We start from the raw sequence: 23,615 nt of genomic DNA, 5'->3' as shown, positions 1-23,615 counted from the left end.
AATATTGTTCTACAACTTTCCAACCAGAATGTTAGTTCCATTGAGGGCAAAAATTTTGTTTGTTTTGTTCTGTTATATCTCAGCAATGGCTAGGATATATTAGGTAATCAAATACTGATGGGATGATTAAATCCTCTTATATATTTTCTTTTTTTCTACAAAGCTGGAATTTATTATTCGCTTTTTAATTACTAATACAGCTGCTGTTATATGTAAATAACCACTTTTGCAACAGTAATATAATGTATGCACCCAACCTACCTTGCTTCAAGTAAAGCTGCCATATTCAGTCCTATAAACTGTAAACAAGACAGTTTCAATTGCTCAGCATTATACATTGCTGCAAATTCTAACAGCATAGCAGCATTCTTCAGGGTAACTATAAAGGAAGAAAATATATGCAAAATGAAATGAAAGGAATTTTATTACAGCAAATGAAATATACTTTTCTTAAGTTGTCAGGTTTGAACATTTAAAACAAGAAAAACTGAAAGTAGTTTCTTACCAAAAATAACTTACACTAAAGTAAATATAAAACTCATTTTCCATCCCAATATGCCAAAGTAATTTTAAATGATCAGTTAGGAGAAAAAATAAGCACGCACAAAAAATTTTAAGATAATATACAAGGTACATCACAGTGTCACCTAAAAGCAAACATGTAAGAATCAACAATCTTCCATCTAATATTTTAGAATATTTTTAACTTTCACTGATAAACAGCTTTCCTTTTCACTTATGTAGCACAAAATAGTCCTTCTCTCTCCTATAAAACTAAAGATATGCTTAAGACTAAGAGAAACTTAAAAAATCATTCTATAAAATATATTTGAGTAATCTATCAGAATTTATGAGTATATTTACATATATAAATGCATACATACTATATATTTGGAAAATAAATCTTACATTATTCATGCCAGTACAGAACCTAGTACACTGCACAACAAATTCTGGATTTTGTTACAGTTGTATTAAATTATATATGAAGTATGTTTTGTTAGAAGATTGTCCCAGAATATTCTACTGACCTAGCATGTAACTTTGGCTTCCCAAACCTCTCCATTCTTTTTCTTATTTGCTCTGAGTCCCACCCAACAGAGGAACACAACTGTTTTATACACCAGGCTTCCTCCGTTTCTTTTTTCTTTCTCTCTTGCAACTATAAAAGTTAAAACTACAGCCAATAATGGTCTGAGTTTCACTCCTGACTAACCTAAAGTTTCAACTACTAAATAATGAACCCAAAGTTCACCATTTCACAGATATGAAAATGAGTCATATAAAAACTTTAGAGCTGTTCAGTTGGGAACAAGGATTGCCAATAACCAGGGAACAAACTTCTGAAGAACCATTCTCTTGCTAGATTCTAGGAAGATCAAGGAAGTCATTATAAAGGTAACTATGCAGCAGGGTGCCAAGAAAGAATATCCAAGGGATGCCAGAAAAGTGAACTGAACAATTAAAAACATCACCTATGTGGATACTTTATACCTATTGTATGTTGTGTTCTTTATTTTATATATATTTCCATTTTCTTGCTTAAAAGATCAGAGCTGTTGTTCTCTTTTTGATAACCAAGGACAAAATACTCTACAGAGCTCAAAGGTGGATAAATAATATACTAGACCTAAGACAAACTACTAGCAAGTACAAATTAGAAAAATTTGACCAAAAATCCCTTCACACTTCCTGAAGTGGCAATATGGCACTGAAGGAAAACAAAGATAAGATTAGAAATTCACAAAATTTTTATATCAGTCTAAAGAAATTTAACCTTTATCCTAGAGTAAGCAATTAAAAATACCTGAACAGGCAAAGACACACTTACTACCTACAGAAATATTAAAGACTAGTTAGAAGAGAGAAGGAAGACTTAAAAGACTACTGTGACACTACATAGAAGAGATGGGCAACAGTGACCTCAACTAGCATAGTCACAGTGAGAATAAAAAGGTGGAAGAAATGTGACCAACATATTTAAGATGAATAAGTTTTGACAGCTGAAAGAATCTGGATATAAGGAGCAAAATACAAAAACTAACTTTGGGTTTCAAACTTGAGTGTTCAGGAGGAATACCATGCAATTAACTGGAATAATGAACAGAGAAAGAAAGAAGTTTGAGAGAAAAGAGATGTGTCTGATCAATTATATTAATGGGAAAGTTACATAAACATTCCAGCAAATAGTAAAAAATGAGTAGCTAAGCACAGACTTACAGTCAAGACCAGAACAAGGGTAAAAACTTTGTTTCCAAATTCTCACCCTTAAAATTCTATTGAAATAAATTTTGCACCAAAATTTTTATTCATAGTTTTATGACATTTCAAAAAAATAACATTTCAATTCTAAGATGTACATATTTTCACATATGAACATATTTTCACATAGGCTGTGCTTACAAATGATGACATGAAATGGTTTAAATGTTTTGAAATTTTTCATAAGACAAAAGATCTTGGTGAATTTAATATAAATGCCATCAAAATGTCAATAAAATACAGTAATCCTGGACCAACCTGAAAACAGTAATATTCTAATTCAAAAATACTCACGTTTTTCAGTTAATGCTACTTCACAAATCTCTTTCAATCTTGTTATGAGAAGCTGATCAGCCACCACAAGAACACTACAAACAAAATCCACATTTTGAGATTCTAAAAAGAAAAAAAATTAGCATCACTGTTTATTACTTTGTAAACATTGTACCTAGTAAAACAAGTTAAAATAATTAAGATGCTAACAAAGAGAATTATAATTATTTTCTAAATGTTAAAATGGCAACAATGATAAATAGTAGTAATATCAAAAAATTTCTACCTTTTAGTAGAAAGCTAGAAAGAAAAACATCAAAATGCCCTGGTTCACACTAGAACCATAAAATGGGCAACCTGAGTTGATCTTTTTAGTCTAGAAGGTTATTAGAATGCCTGACTTATTTAAAATCTTCCATGTTAGACAAACATTTATCCAATTAATAAACAGAGGGGAAAGTCATCTCAGCATCAAACTTAACATATAGGTGTATGTTAACATATACATATACAAAGGGGAGAAGGATGGGGTAAATAATGCTCTTAGGTTACCTTATTAAAACAAAATTGGTAATCTAAGAGTACATTTTTTAAAACTATAGGAATTCCTTAATTTAAAATAACCTTCTGGGTGCAGAGTACTACTAATGGCCTTAAGCAATGTCCTTGAGCCACTGCCAGAATAACAACATAAAGAGAAAAAAAATAATAACATCACCAAAGGAAGTGGGGGAAGGGGTGTTGTGTGTAGGGGGGATGGTAAAAGGGAAGAATGGTTAAGAAGAAAAAAATGAAGGAAAAAAACATTTTAAAAAAGAGAGGTACTAGATAAACATGGCAGAGTGAGAGACGTCCCCAGGTTTCTCTCCTTGAAACAACAATAAGCTGAACATCTAAAACTCAACAAAAAAACACCCAAACTGCACACCAGCACATCTGAGCGTGAGATCTGAGCATAAGAGCTACCACAGGTCATAACCCCAGGTGTCAAGCGGTGGACTGGGAGAAACAAAGAAGCTGCCTTGCGCAGCCTCCAAAGCTCCCTGCAGGAAGAGGGGGAGGGGAGAAGGAGTGGCGAGTTCTCTGAACAGCCAAGCCTGGGAAAGCTGTGAGTTCCATGCAGCCAGAGGCAGGGTCCGCTCATCAGGGCAGAAAGCAGAAAAGCGGGACGGCAGAAAAACAACAGTTGATGTTGACTGGCCGCGGTTGGAAAATCGAGACTGAGCCACAACCCCCATCCCCCATCCCAGAGGGCCCCTCCCCCAATACCCTTGGAGACTGAACACCACGGAGCCTCAGGGGAATCTGAGCAAATGCTACTGAAACTGCCAACATGGGGACTGAAACTGAGGGTAGCAGGTGTGATTAAATATCTATAAGAAAAGAAAAAGGCATTATTAAGGCTTTTTTATAAAGACGAGATCCAAGAGGTTTAGATGCCACCAGCTGGAAACCAAAAGAAAAGTGCGTTCTTTGCAGTAGGCTCAACAGAGACCTTTATATAATAAATCTTTCTGGGAAAAAAAGGCAGAATACATTTCCATTAATGACCAGGTGGAGAAATAGTCCATTAAACACCATGAACAACCAAGGTGACAAGGCATCTCAGAAAGAAAGAGAAAAATCTTCAGAAAATAAGCTCACAGACAAAGAAATATGCAACTTAAATGGCAGAGAATTCAGGATGGTACTTCTGAAAAAACTCAGTGAGTTCGGAAACAAGTCATATCAGCAATTTCAGGAACTGAAAAAACACCTAGATGAGCAGAACAAGGAGATTGAAACCCTCAAAAAGAAGAGTATAAATCTTCTGGAGATAAAGCGCGCGCACACACACACACACACACACACACTGCAAGAGTTTTAAAAAATGAAATAGCAAGCTTAGGAAACAGAGTCGACCAAATGGAGGAAAGGATCAGTGACAGAAATCTGGAAATAAATCAGAAGGAAGGAGAGAGAAATCGAAAAATAAAAAATAAGAAAAGAGAAATTCAAGAACTAGCTAATATCATCAGAAGAGGAAACATAAGAATAATGGGCATTATCAAAGGCTAGGAAATAGAGCAGGGACTAGAAAGCATTTTCAGACAAATAGTGGATGAGAATTTTCCAAATTGAAGAAATGAGTTGGAGCATGGAATTCAAGAAGTCAACAGAACACTCAATTATCTCAACACAAAAAGGCCAAGACATTGTATTAAAATTGTCAAAAATCAACAACAAAGGCAGAATTCTCAGGGCAGCAAGAAAGGAAAAAAACGGTAACTTATAAAGGAAAACATTAGATTATCGTCAGATTTCTTAGCGCGAAACTTACAAACCAGGAAAGAAAGGAATCAAATATTTAAACTATTAAGTGAAAAGAACTGCCAGCCTAGGATAATGTATCCAGCTAAGCTCTCCTTTAGAAATTAAGACGTTTCTAGACATACAAGTTAAGGGAATTCCTACTATGAATTCTCCACTATAGGAAATCCTGAAAGGGGTCAGCTCACCCAAAACAAAATGACAGAAAAAAAAATACATAAATAGGAGTAAAGGGACTATCAGGCAAATAGAAGCAGAGGAGTACAATCCTTACTAAGAACAGGGCATTATAAGCTTAAATAATAAGAAGAGAATTGCTATAGCAAAATAGTAATGAATGTTCAGTATACATAGGGATGAACTGAGACAACAATGACTGAAAAGGGGAGGGTTCAAAGATCCAAATTCACAAAGGGGAATGGAAATGAGGCACGCGCAGAAGAAAATGGATGACTGTATATAAATACCTATCCTTTACATACTCGTAATGGTAACCACACACAGAAGATTCAGAACTGAAGTATATAACATAAAACAAGAAGAACCAGAGGCAAAACCCACAAAAGCTAACCAAAGAAAACAGAAATACAAGGACAAGGAAACAATGGAAACACTGAGCTACCAGAAAGCAAAAGATAAAATGGCTCTAAGAAGACCTCATATTTCAATAATCACCCTAAATGTAAACAGACTGAACTCACCAATAAAAAGGCACAGAGTTGCAGAACGGATCTAAAAACAAAACCCAACCATATGCTGCCTCCAGCAGACACATCTCAGCTCCAAAGACAAATATAGACTCAAAGTGAAAGGGTGGGAAATGATATTTCAAGCAAATGGCATTCAGAGAAAAGCGGGAATAGCAGTACTAGTATCGGATAAAATAGATTACAAAATAGAAAAGGTAAAGAAAGATACTGAGGAACACTTCATAATGATAAAGGGAATCATGCACCAAGAAGACATAACACTTATTAATATCTATGCTCCCAATCAGGGAGCCCCAAAATATATAAAGCAATTACTAACAGAACTAAAGAGAGAAACAGACCAAAACACTATCATAGTAGGGGACCTAAATACTCCACTGTCGGATATGGACAGATCATCCAAACAGAAAATCAATAAGGAAATAACATCCTTAAATGATACATTAGACCAACAGGACATAATTGACATATATAGAGCCTTCCATCCCAAAATAGCTGCTTATACATTCTTCTCTAGTGCACATGGAACATTCTCAAGAATCGACCACATACAAGGACACAGAGATAGCCTCAACAAATATAAGAAGTTTGAAATCATGCCAACCATATTCTCTGATCATAATGCTTTGAAACTAGAGATCAACTGCAAAAAGAAAGCAGGAAGAACCACAAATACGTGGAGGTTAAACAACATGCTACTGAAGAATAACTGAGTCAGAGAAGAAATAAAAATAGAAATCAAGAGATACATAGAAGCAAATGATAATGATAGTACAACATATCAAAACTTTTGGGACACGGCAAAAGCTGTCATAAGAGGAAAGGTCATGTCATTACAGGCTTATCTCCAAAAACAAGAATGAGCTCAAATAAACAACCAAATGCTTCATATTAAAAAACTAGAAAAGGAAGAACAAATGAAGCCTTAAGTCAGCAGAAGGAAAGAAATAATCAAAATTATACCAGAAAAAAATGAAATTGAAAACAAAAAAAAAAAATAGAAAAAAATAAATGCAACAAAGAGCTGGTTCTTTGAGGTTAATCAAATTGACAAACCCCTGGTTAGACTCACTAAAAAAAAAAAAGAGGACACAAATAAAATCAGGGATGAAAGAGGGAAAATTATGACTGACATCGCAGAACTACAAAGGATCATACAAGAATACTATGAAAAAGTATATAACACCAAATTTAATAACCTGGAAGAAATGGACCAGTACTTAGAAAAATACCATCTTCCTAGACTGAATCAAGAAGAACAAGAAAATCTAAATAGATCGATTAACAGTATGGAAATTGAAACAATCATCAAAAACCTACCAAAAAGTAAAAGTCCAGGACCAGATGGCTTCACCAGTGAATTCTACCAAACATTCAAAGATTTAATACCTATTTTCCTCAAACTCTTCCAAACAAATCAAAGAGGAGGCAATACTTCCCAACTCATTTTATGAGGCAAATATCACCCTGATACCAAAACCTGGTAAAGATAACACAAAAAGAGAAAACTACAGACCAATATCTCTCATGAACGCAGATGCAAAAATCCTGAATAAGATACTAGCAGACCGAATATAGCAACATATTAAAAAGATTATATACCACGATCAAGTGGGCTTCATATCAAAGGCACAGAGATGGTTCAATATATGTAAATCGATTAATGTGATACACTACATAAAGAAATTAAAAAATATGAATCATATGATCATATCAGTAGATGCAGAAAAAGCCTTCGACAAGATACAGCATCCATTTATGAACAAAACACTTAACAAAATTGGTATAAAAGGAAAATATCTTAACATTAATAAAGGCCATGTATGACAAGCCCTCAGCCAACATTATACTTAGTGGTGAAAAACTAAAAACCTTTCCTCTAAGATGAGGAACAAGGCAAGGCTGTCCACTAACATTGGAAGTCCTAGCAAGTGCAATCAGACAAGATAAAGATATAAAAGGCATACAAATAGGAAACGAAGAAGTCAAACTGTCACTATTTGGGGATGACATGATTCTCTATATAGAAAACCCTAAAGACTCCACAAGAACATTACTAGAAATAATAGGCAAATACAGTAAAGTTTCTGGATACAAAAATCAGTGTTCAAAAATCCATAGCGTTCCTATACTCTAATCACAAAGTTTCAGAAAAAAAATTGGAAAAAATAATTCCTTTTGCAACTGCAACAAAAAGAATAAAATATCTAGGAAAAATCTAACGAAACATGTGAAGGGCCTATATAATGAAAACTATAAGACCCTATTACAAGAAATCAAAGAAGATACAATGAATGGAAAGATATTCTGTGTTCTTGAATTGGAAGAATAAGCATAGTTAAAATGACCTTATTACCTAAAGCATTATACAGATTTAATGCAATCCCTATCAAAATCCCATTGGCATTTTTTAAAGAAATAGAACAAAAAATCATCAGATTTGTATGGAAGCACAAAAGACCCTGAATTGCCAAAGCCATCCTGAGAAAAAGAATGAGGCTGAAGGCATCACTCTGCCCGACTTCAAATTTTACAACAAAGCGACAGGAATTAAAACGGCATGATATTGGCAGAAAAACAGACACACGGACCAATGGAACAGAATTGAGAGTCCAGAAGTAAACCCATATTTATATGGGCAAATAATTTTCAACAAAAAAGCCAAAAACATACAGTGGAGAAAGGAAAGCCTCTTCAATAAATGGTGCTGGGAAAACTGGAAAGCCACCTGCAACAGAATGAAACTAGACTGTTGTCTATCGCCACACACCAAAATTAACTCAAAATGGATTAAGGACCTGAATATAAGACCTGAAACAATAAAATGCATAGAAGAAAAAATAGGAACTAAACTTAAAGACCTTGGACTTAAAGAGGATTTTATGAATTTGACCTCAAAGGCAAGGGAAGTAAAAGCAAAAATAAATGAATGGGACTATATCAAAGTAAAAAGCTTTTGCTCAGCAAAACAAATCGTCAACAAGGTAAAGAGACAACCACCTGAATGAGAAAATATATTTGCGAGCAATGCCTCTGATAAAGGCCTAATATCCAAAATATACAAAGAACTCATATGACTAAATAACAACAAAAAACAAACGATCCAATCAAAAAATGGGCAGAGGACCTGAACAGATACTTCTCCCTAGAGAACATACAAATGGCCAATAAATATATGAAAAGATGTTCAATATCGCTATGTATTAGAGAAATGCAAATCAAAATCACAATGAGATGCCATCTCACACCTGTTGGAATAGCTAGAATCAACAGGACAAGTAATAACAAATGCTGGAGAGGATACGGAGAAATAGGAACCCTCATACACTCCTGGTGGGACTGCAAATTGGTACAGACACTACGGGAAACAGTAAGGAGGTTCCTCAAAAAACTAAGAATTGATCTACCATATGATCCAGCAATCCCTCTACTGGGTATTTACCTGAAAGACTTGAAAACTCATATCCAAAAAGATATTTGCACACCGATGTTCATAGCTTTATTCACAGCGTCCAGAATGTGGAAGCAACCAAAAAGTCCTACAATAGATGATTGGCTAATGAAACTTTGGTAAATATATACAATGGAATATTACTCAGCTGTAAGAAGAGATGAAATACTGCCATTTGCAACAACATGGATGGACCTTGACATAATCATACTAAGTGAAATAAGCCAGACAGAAAAGTTTGAAAATCACATGATATCACTTATATGTGGGATATAAACCTACAAGCAACAAAAGAATAGGACAAACAAACAGAAACTCATGGACATAGACAATGGACTAGTGGTGACCAGAGGGGAAGGAGGAGGGAGGAGGGAGGAGGTAAACGGTGGGAAAAAAATAGATTAAAATATTTAAAAAAAAAATAAAATCAGGTTTAAAAAAAAGATGAAATACTGCCATTTGCGACAACATGGATAGACATCGAGATAATCACGCTAAGCAAAATAAGCCAGACAGAAGTTAAAAATCACATGATATCACTTACTTTGGGATATGAACCTAAAAGCAACAAAAGAACGGGACAAACAAAGAGAGACTCATGGACATGGACTACAGACTAGTAGTTTTCAGAGGGTAGGGGGTTGGGGAGGAGAGGGAAGGTAGACATGGTAAAGGGGGTCAAATATAGGGAGGTAGAGGGAAGGTGAAGTGAGTAAAGGGGATCAAATATATGGTAGCAAAGGAAACTGGACTTTGGGTGGTAGACACACAAGACTATACAGATGTCAAATTATGATGTTCACCTGAAAATTATATAATTGTATTAACAACCAATGTTACCCCAATAAACTTAATTTTTATTAAAAAAATAAATAAAATAAAACAAAAAGGAGAGAGGTGAAGTCATTGGGAATGGCAGACTAAGGACTACTTCCAAAATTCCTTTCCTCCACAAAAGCCAAGAAAATACTGCAAAAAATGGTCAAAATTGACTTTTTCAGAATTCTAGAAATTAGCTGAAGGCTTGCAAAAGTGTCGGGGAGTGCTGACTCAAAAAAATTAGCTGAATACTGATAAGAACAGTGAGCTTTGGGACATTGCAGCTTTTCCTATTTAGATCTTCCTCTCCACTCTTCTATAGTAGTCTTGAAAACCAAGAACCATATAGCCACAGTGAAGAACTAAACCACTGGAGGAGACAGAACAGCTATGGAGCAATATTAAAGAACTGTCATTAGTTGACCTGTATGTCAGTTTCCTGGACCCCACCCACTAGCAGGGCTTATCTTTATTTGATCTACTCAAAGCTTGCACAGTGTGAATAGCCTTTTCTTTAAGGGCATTTATTAAAAACGATCAGCAGCTATTGTTTAACATTGACACTGAATGAGTCAATGATAACGGATACAGCAAACGAGAGATCAAAAAAATTTTTAAATAGGGAAAGAGATGTCATAAGTAAGTGTTTTTGTCCATTAAAAATTCACATGTTGAAGCCCTAATTTCCAGTGTGGCTATATTTGGAGATGGGGCCTCTAAGGGAAGTAATTAAGGTTAAATGAAATCATAATGGTAGGGCCCTGATCCGAAAGGATTAGAGTCCTCTAAGACACACCAGAAATATTTCTATCTCTTCCTCCCACCGCATGCCCTGCCACTGTCTAACACACACACACACACACACACGAGAAGGCAGCCATGTACAAGCCAAGAAGACAGTCCTCACTAGAAGACACCAGTCTTGCTAGACCCTGATCTGGGACTTTATGTCTCCAGAACTGTAAAAAAATATACATTTCTATTGTTTAAGGCATCTAGTCTATGGTATTTTATTATGGCAGCCTGAGCAGACTAATACAGATGTCCACAGTAGGGTTTGAAAAGTTGCAACATGTATCTGTAAAAATAGAAGGCCACACTAAACAAACAGCAAAAACAATAAACCTGGAGGAAGAAGAATCTAATTTTAAGAGTTGCGACATTATATTATTTAAATATCCGGTTTTCAACAACAACAAAAAATGATGACAGACGCAAAGAAAATGTATGGGCCACATACAGGAAGAAAGCAACCAAAAGAAAAAGTCCCTGAGGAAGAGAAGATGCTAAACTATTGGACAGAGTTTAAAGCAGCTATTTGAAATATGACCAAAGAACTAAAAGAAATGTCTTAAAAAAAAAAAAAAGAGTATCTCACAAAATCAATAGTATCAATGAAAATAGAAATTATAGGTCAAATGAGATTATCCAATGAGAAACGAAAAGAAAAAATGAATAAAAACAGAGCATAAGAGACCTATGGAATACCATCCAGCATACCAAGATACATATAGGAGTCCAAGAAAGAAAAAACAAAGGACAGAAAGAATACCTGAAGAAATAACGGTGGAGGTGAGGAGTGAGCAAAGTAAAAGTACAGAAGTGTTCCATACAATTAAAGTTCAGTTGTGATTAGTTTAAAATAGATTGTTATAACTATAAGATGTTGTATGTAAACCTCACAGTAACCATAAAGCAAAAACCTATAGTAGATACACGAAAAATAAAGAATGAAAGCAAACCACTATCACAAAAATCATTAAATTGCAAAGAAGACAGAAACAAAGGAACTAAAAAATATAAAACTGACAAAATGGCAATAATAAGTCCTTAACCATCAATAATTACTTTAAATGCAAATAGGTTAGATTCTCCAATCAAAAACCAAAGTGGTTAAATGAATAAGGAAACAAGATACAATTGTATATTGGCTACAAGAGACTCATTTTACCTTTAAGGATATATATATAAGCTGAAAGTGAAAGGATGGAAAAAGATATCATGCAAATGGTAATAAAAGTGAGAACAGGAGTGGCTATATTTATATCAGACAAAATAGGCTTTAAGTCAAAAACAGTCAAAAGAGAAAAAGGTTACTATACACTAATAATGAGATCAATACTTCAATAGGATATAACAATTGTAAAGATATATGCACACAACATTGAAGCACCCTAAATATATGAAGAAAATATTAACAGAACTAAAGACAGAAATAGACATCAATACTATAATAATGGAGGATTTCAATGCCCCATATTCAACTATGGATAGATCATCCAGACAGAAAATCAATAAAGAAACGGCAGACCTGACAACACTATAGACCAAATGGGCCTAACAGACACATGTAGAGCATTCTATCTAACAGCAGCAAATACACATTCTTCTCAAGTACATGCAAAACATTCTTAAGGATAGATCATAAGTTAGGCCACCAAATAAGTTTCAACAATTTAAATAGATTTGAAATCATACCAAGTACCTTCTCCAACTAAAATGGTATATAACTAGAATAACAGGAGAAAAATTAGAATCCAATTCACAAATATGTGGAGATTAAACATCAGTCCTAAACAACCAATAAGTCAAAAAAAAAAAAAATCAAAGAAGGGCAAAACTTATCTTGAGATATATGAAAATGGAAACACAACATATCAAAATTTATGGTAATAAGCAAAAAAAGTTCTAACAAGAAAGTTGATACTGATAAATGCCTTACCAACAAAGAAAGATCTCAAAAGAATAACCTTAAGGTTTTTCACGCAAGAACTAGAAAAAGAAAAAATGAAGCCCAAAGTTAGAAGAAATAATAAAAATTAGAGCAGAAAGCAATGAACTAGACACTAGAAAACAACAGAAAAGGTCAACAAAACTAAGAATTGGTTTTTAAAAAGATAAACAAAATTAACGAACCCTAAAAAAAAATTTCAGCAAACACTTAAGCAGACTAAAAAGGAGAGGACTCAAAATTATAAATGAAAGAGGAGAAATTATAACTGATATTACAAAAACACAAAGCATCATAAGAGACTACTATGAACAAGTATACACTAATGAATTGGACAACCTAGAAGAAATGGATGAATTCCTACAAATACACAATATACCACAACTGAATCATAAAGAAATGGAAAATCTTAACGGATCAATAATAGTAAGGAGATTGACTCAGTAATCAAAGATCTCCCCCAAAAGACTAGATGGCTTCACAGGTGAATTCCACCGAACATTTAAAGAAAAATCAACATGGACCTTTCTCAACCTTGTCCAAAGAACTGAAGAGGAAGGAACATTTCCAAACTCACTTCATTAGGCCAGCATTATCCTGATGCCAAAGGCAGACAAGGACACTACAAGAAAATTACAGAACATCCCTGATGAACATGCATGCAAAAACCCTCAATAAAATACTAGTCATCTAAATTCAACATATATTAAAAAGATTATATGCCATGATTAAGTGGAATATACACCTGAGATGTGAGGATGGTTCGACACATACAAATCAATAAATACGATACACATTAACTGATGAAAGATAAAAATCATACTATCATCTCAATAGATACAGAAAGTACATATGACAAAATTCGATGTCCATTTGTGATCAAAACTCTCAACATTAGATATAGAAGGAATGTATCTCTTTATAATAAAAGCCATATATGACAAGTTCACAGCTAACATAATACTCAGCAGTAAAAATCTGAAAGCTGTTCATCATAAGATCAAGAAAACAAGGATGCTCACTCTTACCATTTCTATTTATAACAGTACTGGAAATCCTGGCCAGAGCAATTAGGCAAGAAATAAACAGCATCCGAAATGGAAAGAAAGAAGTAAAACTGTTACTGTTTGCAGATGATTAGATCTTACATATAGAAACCTTAAAGATTCCAAAAAAAGCTATTAGAATAAATAAATTTGGTAAAGTTGCCGGATACAAAACCAACAAAAAAAGTCAGTTGCTTTTCTATGCACAAAAAACAAACTATCCCAAAAAGTAATAAAGAAAACATTCCCATTTACAATTACATTAATATAAAACACTTAGGAATAAATTTAACCAAAGAAATGAATAATCTGTATGCTGGAAACTATAAAACATCGAGGAAAGACACGAAAGAAGACACAAATAAGTGGAAAGATTTACTACATTCTTGGACTGGAAGAACTGATATTAAAATACCCATTCTACCCAAAGCAATCTACAGATTCAACAAAATCCTATCAAAATTCCAATAGCATTTTTTCACAGAAATAAACAAAAGCAATCCTAAAATTCACATTGAACTAAAAAGACCCTGAATAGCCAAAGCAATCTTGAGAAAGAACAAAACTGGAGGCATGACATTTTCTGATTTTAAACTCTATTACAAAGCTTCAGTAATCAAAACTGTAATGTACTGGTATAAACAGAGACACACAAATCAATGAAACAGAATAGAGAGCCCCAAAATAAACCTTCATTTATACAGTCAACTAATCTTTAATAAAGGTGTCAAGAATACCAAATGGAGAAAAGATCATCTCTTCAACAGTATTAGGAAAATTGAATATCTACATGCAAGAGAATGAAATTGGATCAACGTCTTATACCATATACAAAAATCAACTCAAAATGGATTAAAGACTTAAACATAATACCTGAAACCATAAAATTCCTAAAAGAAAATAGAGTAAAAGCTCCTAGACATAGGCCTTGGCAATGATTTTTCAGATATGACCCCAAAACCACATACAACAAAAGTAAAAATAAACAAGTGGGATTACATGAAACTAAAAAACTTATGTGCAGCAAAGGGAACAATCAACAAAATGAAAAACCAGTCTTTGAGATAGGAGAAAATATCTGCAAACCATATTTGATAAGGAGTTAATATCCAATAAAGAACTCCTACAACTCAATAGCAAAAAAATAACTCAAATGGGGAAGAGACTTGAAAAGATATTTCTCCAAATATGACACACAAATTGCCAACAAGGTAATGAAAAGATGTTCAATGTCACTAGTGTACAATCATCAGAGAAATGCAAATCAACACCACAATGAGATGTCGTATTCCACAGATTAGCATGGCTATTATCAAAAAAAAACAAAACAAAGGATAAGTGTTGATGAACACTTGTGCACTGTTAATGGGAGTGTAAATTGGTATAGCCACTATGAAGAATACGGAGATTCCTCAAAAAATAAAAAATAAAAATACCATGATACAGCAATCCAAGGAATTGAAATCAAGATCTAGAAGACACACCTGTATCCCATGTTCACTGCAGCATTATTCACAATAGTCAAAATACAGAAACAGTCTAAATGTCTATCAACAGGTGAATAGGTAAAGAAAATATGGTATAAACATACAATGCAACAAAGGAGTATACCACTTCTATGACTAAAGACACTTGTTAACTAAAATATGGGTGTATTGTCCGACAAAATACATAAATGCACTCTTTTCATAAATTTTGGTTTAATTCTTTCTTTTATTTTAGATATGTTACCACAAGAGGAAATATAGCCAAGAAAGAACTTTTGTAGACTGTCAAAATTATACTCCTTGTTGTCAATTCCTCATCTCAATCATAGGAAACTGTTAAGCAGGAAACTGTTTAATCTCAATCATTAAATAAAATTCTTAGAGTTCATTTTCACATAGGTAATGAAACTTTCTTTTTCACTCCTTTACTGTTAGTAATTATCCCTATTGCTAATTCTAAATTAAGCCTCTATTGATGGCTTATTTCAATTAGAGTAGAAATTAAGATTCATGTGAATTTACCATTATTCAATTATATCTTAAATATCTAAAATGTCACAACCCTTATTATCACCTTTTATCACCACAGCTTCATCAGTATAGAGGTAGTCCAAAATAACTTTTAGTATGTCAGAATGTATTTGCATTTCCAGAGCTGCACGACTGGAAGCCTAAATAAAATAAAATAAAACAATTAATTTTAAACTACAAAATACTACTATATTCTGACTGATATTGGTACAAAAAAACTTTGAAGAGGGAACACATTAAATACAAAAGAACATTTATAAAACACAAAAGCTAAAATGAGATACATTTAATTTTAAATTGCCTTATAACATGAAAAAAGATCAAGAAAAATCAAGAAAAAAGAAGTACACTGGTATTCCAAATACATGTCCAAATAATGGGAAAGTTTTGATTTAAGTAGCTGTTTTGCAACTATTTTCACTTCTAATGTTGCTATTTTCCACCAGGCTAAAGCATAAATACAAAAGAAAAACTGAGTTAAAATATCAGGTTCTTATTTTGAATTTCTTTAGTATATAATCTCCCTAAAATATAAAGAACTACTGTTACCAGCCTATGTGGTTTCTACTTAAATCTTACCTCGATCCATGAGCTACTCAGCATACTATGAAAATATTCTGAAACAAAAAAAATTTCAATTCATAAGGAGAGTGAAATAACAATAAACAAATAAATCAGCACCTAAGAAAAAGTGTACCTACCAAGTCTAGCACAAAGAACACATTTATGACAAGGAAATTCCTTTCCATCTACTGATTTCATGGTCACATCACATAGAAATGAACTGCAAAAAAAAGATTTTATTTCAAGCAAGAGCATTTCTTTACATTTAGCAAATTAAGAAAATTCATTATATGATTTGGCTTAACTTGATTTCTCTCTTACTTAAAGGCAGCAGAGAATAAACAACTTGAGGGTATACATACAAATACTTTATCTCCTTTCACTTTTGGGAAGGTAATAAGGGCCTTACAATAAAAATAATATTTGAAAAGGGAACTGAATGCAGATAAATATTCAAAAAGTCTTTCTTCTAATTTTCCTTTTTCATTATAGGTCAGGTGTTAATAATATAATAGTAAGTGACTTCATAGTCAACGGTCTTTTGATTCACTATTTGTACGACCTATTCTGTGCTAAGCATAATCTAGATATTGCCAGTTTCTCTTTCTCCATAAACTTTTCACCTACAAAGTATAAATACCTAAAGACAAAAAATTTTAATAACAAATGAATTTAGAATAGCATATTTATTACTGAAAAGGTTTATAAAGAAATCATCATAATGGTGAAGAGGTATTAGTTTGGCTTTGAGGTTACATCATTTCCTGATTAAAAAAATACAAAATTCTTTTCCTAATTAGAAAGTGATTAGAAAAAATGAATTGTACCAATGTCTTATTGAGCAGTAATATTTTATTCATTTCCTGCAACTCTCCAACATTTCCAAAAATAAAGAACACTAGGTAAAGGTAAGATGTATCTACCCATATATTTTGCTTCATACGTAAGAAGAGCTCCATTTCCATCCACACTTAGGTCTCAAAATTTAAAGATGAAAAGTTTATCTTCATTTCCTTACTTACCATTTTTTCTGATTTAGCTTTGGTTTATTACCAGTTTTCTTGTCAATAACATTAATTTTTTCATTTTCAAATCTAACTCCATCTAACCTATCAAGAATAGATAAGAATTAACAATTGGTGTATATATTCCTCTACAAAAACAAGCAATAAAAACCCAACAAATTAGTTTACATTTATCTAAACATTATATAATTTATATCACTTAGAAAAGTATCTCAAAGAACTGCCTCTGTGACAAATAATCATACATCTTCAATTTTAAGTGTTCAAAATATATTAATATCATTACTGACCAAAAAAATCAAAATATATACTCCTCTCCTACTCCCACACAACTGTTATACTGCCACAAGCAACATAAATACCTTAAAAATAGAATTCCAAAAAGTCTGGTTTATAATACGACAAATACTGTGTTAGCCACTTTATCCATGTTATACAACAAAACCATACCAACAATATGAGGTCAGTATTATCCCTCCCATTTTCTATATTAAGTAAGTAAAAGTTAAAAGGAAGTAAGAAATTTGCCCCACCTAGTTATAAAGGTAAGAGACACATATAGGTCTAACTCCAATGACAGTACTCTTTCTAGCACACCACACTGCCTGCCACTCTAGATCCATTACACAAACACCAAAGAATTCAAGCCCATAATAACAGCCTTCCCATACTTTAGTGTTTTATTCCAGGGAGTCCCACAGAGATAGCTTTAGCATAAAATGGAAAAGAACACATCCCATATATCTCCCTTCAAAAAGACTGGGTGGGGCCGGGGAGGTAGGAAGGAAGGGAAAGAGAAGTGCAAAGCAAAGGAAAAGAATTTTTAAAAGGAGGGCATAATGAGGTACAAGAATAGTTATTAAGGAGGAGCCATACCTACTGCTCAAATTACTGAAACCAAATTTCCTTGCAACATTTTGCAACATTCTTACAGGATCATCTTCCCCAATACTTTTTACTTTTTTGGAAGATTTTAGTTTGTTTTTCTGCTTTTCACTAATTGTATGAGCTTGATTACTTTTATAAACTTCAAATGCTGACTTCTGATTATCTTCATGGGAATTTATTTTATTCAAATGAGAATTCGTAGTGCCCTGATATTCTTCTGTTTTTTTGTTTAAGTTTATTTTTGGTTTGAATCCATGAGTTAAAAAGTCACAAGTATCTGTGTATATAAATTGTAAAAGGTATTCAAACAAGTCAGGATGAACCTTTTCTACCACAAAGAGGTGGCATCCTGCAGAATCTTCGTCTTTCCGGTAAACATCTGTAAAGTCGAAAGAAGTACCATCAGAAAGAAACAATTTCTGAAAAAAGTCAGAACGTGCTGCCAAAATATATTTATGAGCAGGGAAGATTCTGTTGCCAACTTGAAATGTCACATCATGGATGTTGTCCATTTCATCCGTTTCCCTCAACAGTTTGCCAAACTCTTCAAGAAAGGATGATGAGGACACAGCTGGAATTTCATAAAGACTAGAAATGAAACAAAAATCATTTTTACTTTCAAGAAAAATATATAAAACCAAAAGCATCTCTAGCCAATTCTCCTTTTAAAGTCCAATTTTTAAAATTTATCACTTGGAAAATTTTTAAATTAGCATTTCCTAAAATATAAGAATACTGTATAGTCTTAAACACTGACCGTAATACTTTAAATTTTGTTCCTTTTTATGTTTTTTCTCCTAAATTAAAATGCTAACAATTAAGTTTCCTTTGAAAGCAGTCTTTTCTATTTCTACAAATACTAGAATATAAATTTCAAATGACTATTTCATAGAAATTTTAAATGATTAAAAGTATAAATAAAAATATTCAAAGAAGAATACAGTTCTCAACCTTTTCCTCTTTTATATCCTTTAATTTTACAAGTGGAGAAAAGTAAATATACAGAGAACTGAGTAAATACTTCAGGTCCCAGATCCCAGAATAGAGAAGAAACTCAAAGGAGTAATGATAAAAACAAAGACATAAAATGGGTCTGGTAACCTTGATACTTTCAGTACTGTAGGAATGCGATCACACATTCCCATTCTACATTTCGGCTTTCCAGGTATGGGGGACCAACCCACCTGGTTTGCCTGGAACTGAGGGGTTTCCCAGGAGACTGTCAGTGCTAAATACGGGACAGACCTGGGCAAAACAGGATGGATGGTCACCCTACTTCTAGGACTTCTTTCCTTTTCAATAATAGTACCCTTTATATTTGTCTTAACGTGTCATCTCTCCAATAATGTGACTTAGAAGATTTGCACAGAGATTCAGACTGCCCTACAGATGACTCTACCTCTTCTTTTGTCAATTCTCATGGTATTCAAGGGTCAGAAATTGTTGAAAAGTACATAACAAATATCTATATTTCTCAGAATCTGAGAAATTAAGGGTATATAAAGTACTAAAGATACAAATAAACTTTGTGTGTGTGTCTACATATATTTATATAAACACGCATATATTTCCTCAATATTTTCAATAAATATCAGTTTACAAACTAAAAGGAACATTTGTCATTTCCAGTATAACAAATTCCACCTTTGAGTTATCCTGGTAACATGATTATCTGTCTAAAGTTTCTACAAGACTTGAAAACAGCTCTTCAATTAAATTTGCTCCAGGAGCTACGGAAAACAAAAGAAAACCCAGTGATCGTTTCTTTTAAAAATGAAAATTATTAATACAGGTGGTACCTTGTTTTAGGATCTGACTGCAGGATTGCAAAGTTACATCCACTTGGATCTGTGCTGACACTAACAGCTCTATGGGCAAAAGTAAGTTTCTCAAGTCGAATTCTTTCATATACACTATTTATATCAGAGACACAAGACACATCTGATGAGGAATTATGAAGGTTTGATAGAATCTCTGTTAAAAAAGAAAAAAAATAAATTCCCATTAAGGCTTTATTGAAACTATTTAAAATGACTTAGAAGTAAATGGAACAGGTAAACAATTAGGAGAATATGAAAATATCTTTTGAATGTATTAAGTCCTTTTAAAAAACTATACCTTCTTTCTCTTCAACACAATTTGTAGCCCATATATTGGCTGTATTATACATGAAATTATGGTGAGTTAATTTTCATTATCCATGAATTTATCTCTTTCAAAAAACACATCTTCCACAATGCAACCCGTAATCTTTCTAAAAAGCAAATCTAGTGTTAAACTAGCTTTTAAAATTACTCAGCTTGCATTAAAAATATACAAACTCAGCATCTTCATAATCTGATTGCTTATTTGCTTCCTCTCATTTATTTAGCAAATATCTGAGTGACCACACTGTGCTCAGAGTCTAGAAAAAGAATAAACAATGTAGACTGAAGTTATATTAACGAACCTGAAGAAAAGTGGAAAGATTTCAGAAATATGAGACAAAAGTGTCAAAACTGGTAACTCATTAGATGTAGAGGGTGACGGAATATGGGGTGTCAAAAATAACCATTTACTTACATCGAAAACACTGAAAAGCAGATGTGATGCATGAGATCATGAATTCAGTTTTAGACCACTAAATATGACTAAGACACAGTTCTAAGGACTTCCAACATTTACAAGTAGAACTTGCATTCTGGTTACTCTCTCGAATTCAGTCTTAATTCAGTCTCAGATGGCTTTACTAATAATCTTCCCTAACACTTAGTTATTCCAATTTCTATACTTCCAAAAAACTTATGTGCATATTAGTATTTGTCTCCATGAACTGTAAATACTTATATACATGTCTAACTGCCCCTACACATTTATCAGTGTCTCAGAACAGGGGTCCATCTTATATCTTTTCATGTTATTAAAACCTAGCACTATATTTGGCACCTAAGTAAATATACCTTAAATGTTTATAGACTTGAGTAATCTATAAATTAATTTAAAAAATTAAATCAATAAATTATCCCAAATTATTCCTTTATGGATGATTCTGAAGAAAGTTTATTATTTTCTGAGTAATTATAAATGTTTTTTTATATTTTAGCATACAATAACTGATTTGTTCATTCAACCAATGACTCGATGAATGGCTACTATGTAGCAGGAAAAATGCTGAATGCTAAAGATATAATGGAACAGTCATGGTCCTTGCCAACTTATAGTCTGATAGTAGACAAACACTTGAAAAACTAATCACAAAGATAAACATAAAAATAAAGAAAAATAAGTTATATCATGAAAATACAAATGGAATATTAAAAGTGAAACAGTAACTCAGTTTAGATTGAGGAATCAGTGAAAACGTCTCTGATGAAGTATAAATTAAGCTGAGATGTGAAAAGTTAGGGAAGGCCCTAGGACTAATCACAGCTGAACAAGATTTAAAATCTGAAGGTCAGTAATTAGGGAGTGGTAAATAAAAGGGAGCAATTCCAGATCAGTCCAGAAACATAAAAAAAAAAAGGTCAGAGAAGGGGCCTTACAGGCCACATTTAGGTAATGAAGAAACCATTAAAGAGTTTTTAAACACAGGAAGATTAGGATCGGATCGTAAAAGTTCACTCTAATAATCATTTAAAAATATGTTTAAAAAAAAGTGGAAATAAAATTATTTTTTTCAGTAATCCATATGATGGGCTAGGGTAGGAGCAATAAGATGTAAAGAGGTAAATGAATTCTAGCTTTCTGGAATAAAAGTCAACACATTATTAATTATGGACGAAAGTAAAAAGTCACTAACCTGAGTTTAAAAACAGTGTAAGTAATCTATAAATTTATAATCAGATAATTAAGAATGAACTACATGATGAATAACTTCTATTTTCAATGGCGGCATCTTAATTTTTATATTCATCATGGAATGAATAAAATTTGTCTCCAATTATTCATCAACTGTTTAAAAAACTGTATGTTTTAAAATTCTCACTGAACATAAAAACTTTATTCTTCCTATGATTTTCCTAAGTCATGAGATATACTTTTTCAAACTTTAATTTTATATACAGAAGTATGTAAAAAACAAAACTAAAATATGCCATAAGCTACTAAATTCTCAGTTTAGAAAGAGAAAAAAGGGAGCTTGAAAGATGGTTCACAACCATCTGGAAAGGTTTTATTTTTGTTTTTTTTTAACTTTATACTTCTATGCCCCTAGAGCCAAAGCTAGCAATTAGCAATAGTAAGCCGCTGTTACTGATGGGACTATATACCAAGACCTCAGGATATACTGAGACAGATAAAAAGTTGGAAACTCCAGATTTAAATGGATAGAATTCTCTCCATTTACCTACACATACACAAACCTAAATCAAAAGAAACATAAGGATAAAAACTAATAACTTGTCAATTAAACCTAATAATAAACGTGTGAAATTAAAGGTTAACTAAAAAGAACTTTTATGTGCCATTTACATATATGAACTGACCTTTCTTTTCAGAACTCTTTCTTTTTTCTTCAAACCATTTCCCTCTAAATCCTTCTCCATCCTGTGTGACAAATAGAATTTCATTTCTATTTAAAGCAATATCAGAAATGAAGACTTGGCGCGGATAAGCCCATCGACACTGCTTCAGAGAACTACTGACTGATCGCCAGCAAAATACCTAAAATAAACCAAATTACATTGGAATATCAAGCAATATAGCATCGAAACAACCAAAAACTGAAATAATTAAAATTTGAAATGAAGAGATCATATTTCTAAAATAAAAGCTCTGATTAATATGTTTCAACGTTCATTCTTCCAAAGGGGAAAAAGAAACACTATAAAAGTCAAGATGGTTTTAAAGAACTGTGTCTTTCAAAAAAGTACATCAAGCAAACATGAAGCATTAAGTATGCTTCAAAGACACTCAATTTTCAGCATTGTTAAAGAAAAACAAAAATCTTAAAGCTAAAAACTTAGATGTCAGACTTGTTGTAGTACCATCTATTAATGAAAATCATCCAATGAAAATCAAACCTTCACTCTCAAGAAAAAAAAGATGTATGCATAACTCAATTTTAATTAAAACAAAATGTTGGAGACAGAAAAATCATCAGAGTCCAATGACTTCCTAGTGGTTCTGCAAACCTTAGTGTTTCTATGAAATGGCTCAGGGGCTGTTGCTCAAGGATAGAGAAAATGACAAGAGAGGGGTGCTCAGCTTCCCAATCCAACTTTATCCAGAGCAGAAACCCTTTTATTTGCTTTATAGACTGGCATTCCAAATAAGATTTCATTTGAAAATTAATACTGCTGATTTTTAAAAATTCAATCCCCTCATTATTAAGAAAATTAAAGCACAAAATGGTATTTGCCAAGGTCACTCAAAAGTTATATACACAAAAAGACTATATTGATTGATTTCTTCACAGCTAGGTTTTTATATTGACTCTAATTTTATGGAAAGTAAACATCCAGAAGTAGATCCCTATTAATATAAATTAAACACATCTCAAAGTCAAATGTAAGTTTTTTATACTTAAGTTTTTATGTAA

At 32.8% G+C, this 23,615-nt stretch overlaps 1 protein-coding gene across 2 annotated transcripts in view; it reads right to left on the bottom strand.

Moving 5' to 3' along the window:
- The window catches only part of IBTK (inhibitor of Bruton tyrosine kinase), a 77,524-nt gene that overhangs the window by 33,313 nt on the left and 20,596 nt on the right, over positions 1 to 23,615 (bottom strand). For both annotated transcript variants that reach the window (XM_039853002.1, XM_039853001.1), the window contains exons 10-18: positions 22,561 to 22,738; positions 19,897 to 20,071; positions 18,086 to 18,685; positions 17,207 to 17,293; positions 16,322 to 16,404; positions 16,200 to 16,237; positions 15,664 to 15,760; positions 2,557 to 2,658; positions 262 to 379 (exon numbers count right to left, since the gene is read on the bottom strand). In XM_039853002.1, coding sequence (XP_039708936.1) covers positions 262 to 379; positions 2,557 to 2,658; positions 15,664 to 15,760; positions 16,200 to 16,237; positions 16,322 to 16,404; positions 17,207 to 17,293; positions 18,086 to 18,685; positions 19,897 to 20,071; positions 22,561 to 22,738 — 1,478 coding nt within the window. The remainder of the gene's footprint in view (positions 1 to 261; positions 380 to 2,556; positions 2,659 to 15,663; positions 15,761 to 16,199; positions 16,238 to 16,321; positions 16,405 to 17,206; positions 17,294 to 18,085; positions 18,686 to 19,896; positions 20,072 to 22,560; positions 22,739 to 23,615) is intronic.

The sequence above is a fragment of the Pteropus medius genome, unplaced genomic scaffold (genome assembly GCF_902729225.1).
Source record: "Pteropus medius unplaced genomic scaffold, Ma_sr-lr_union100, whole genome shotgun sequence".
NCBI lineage: Eukaryota > Metazoa > Chordata > Mammalia > Chiroptera > Pteropodidae > Pteropus > Pteropus medius.
The sequence above is the reverse complement of the archived record's forward strand: the minus strand, read 5'-3'. Positions and strand labels throughout refer to the sequence as shown.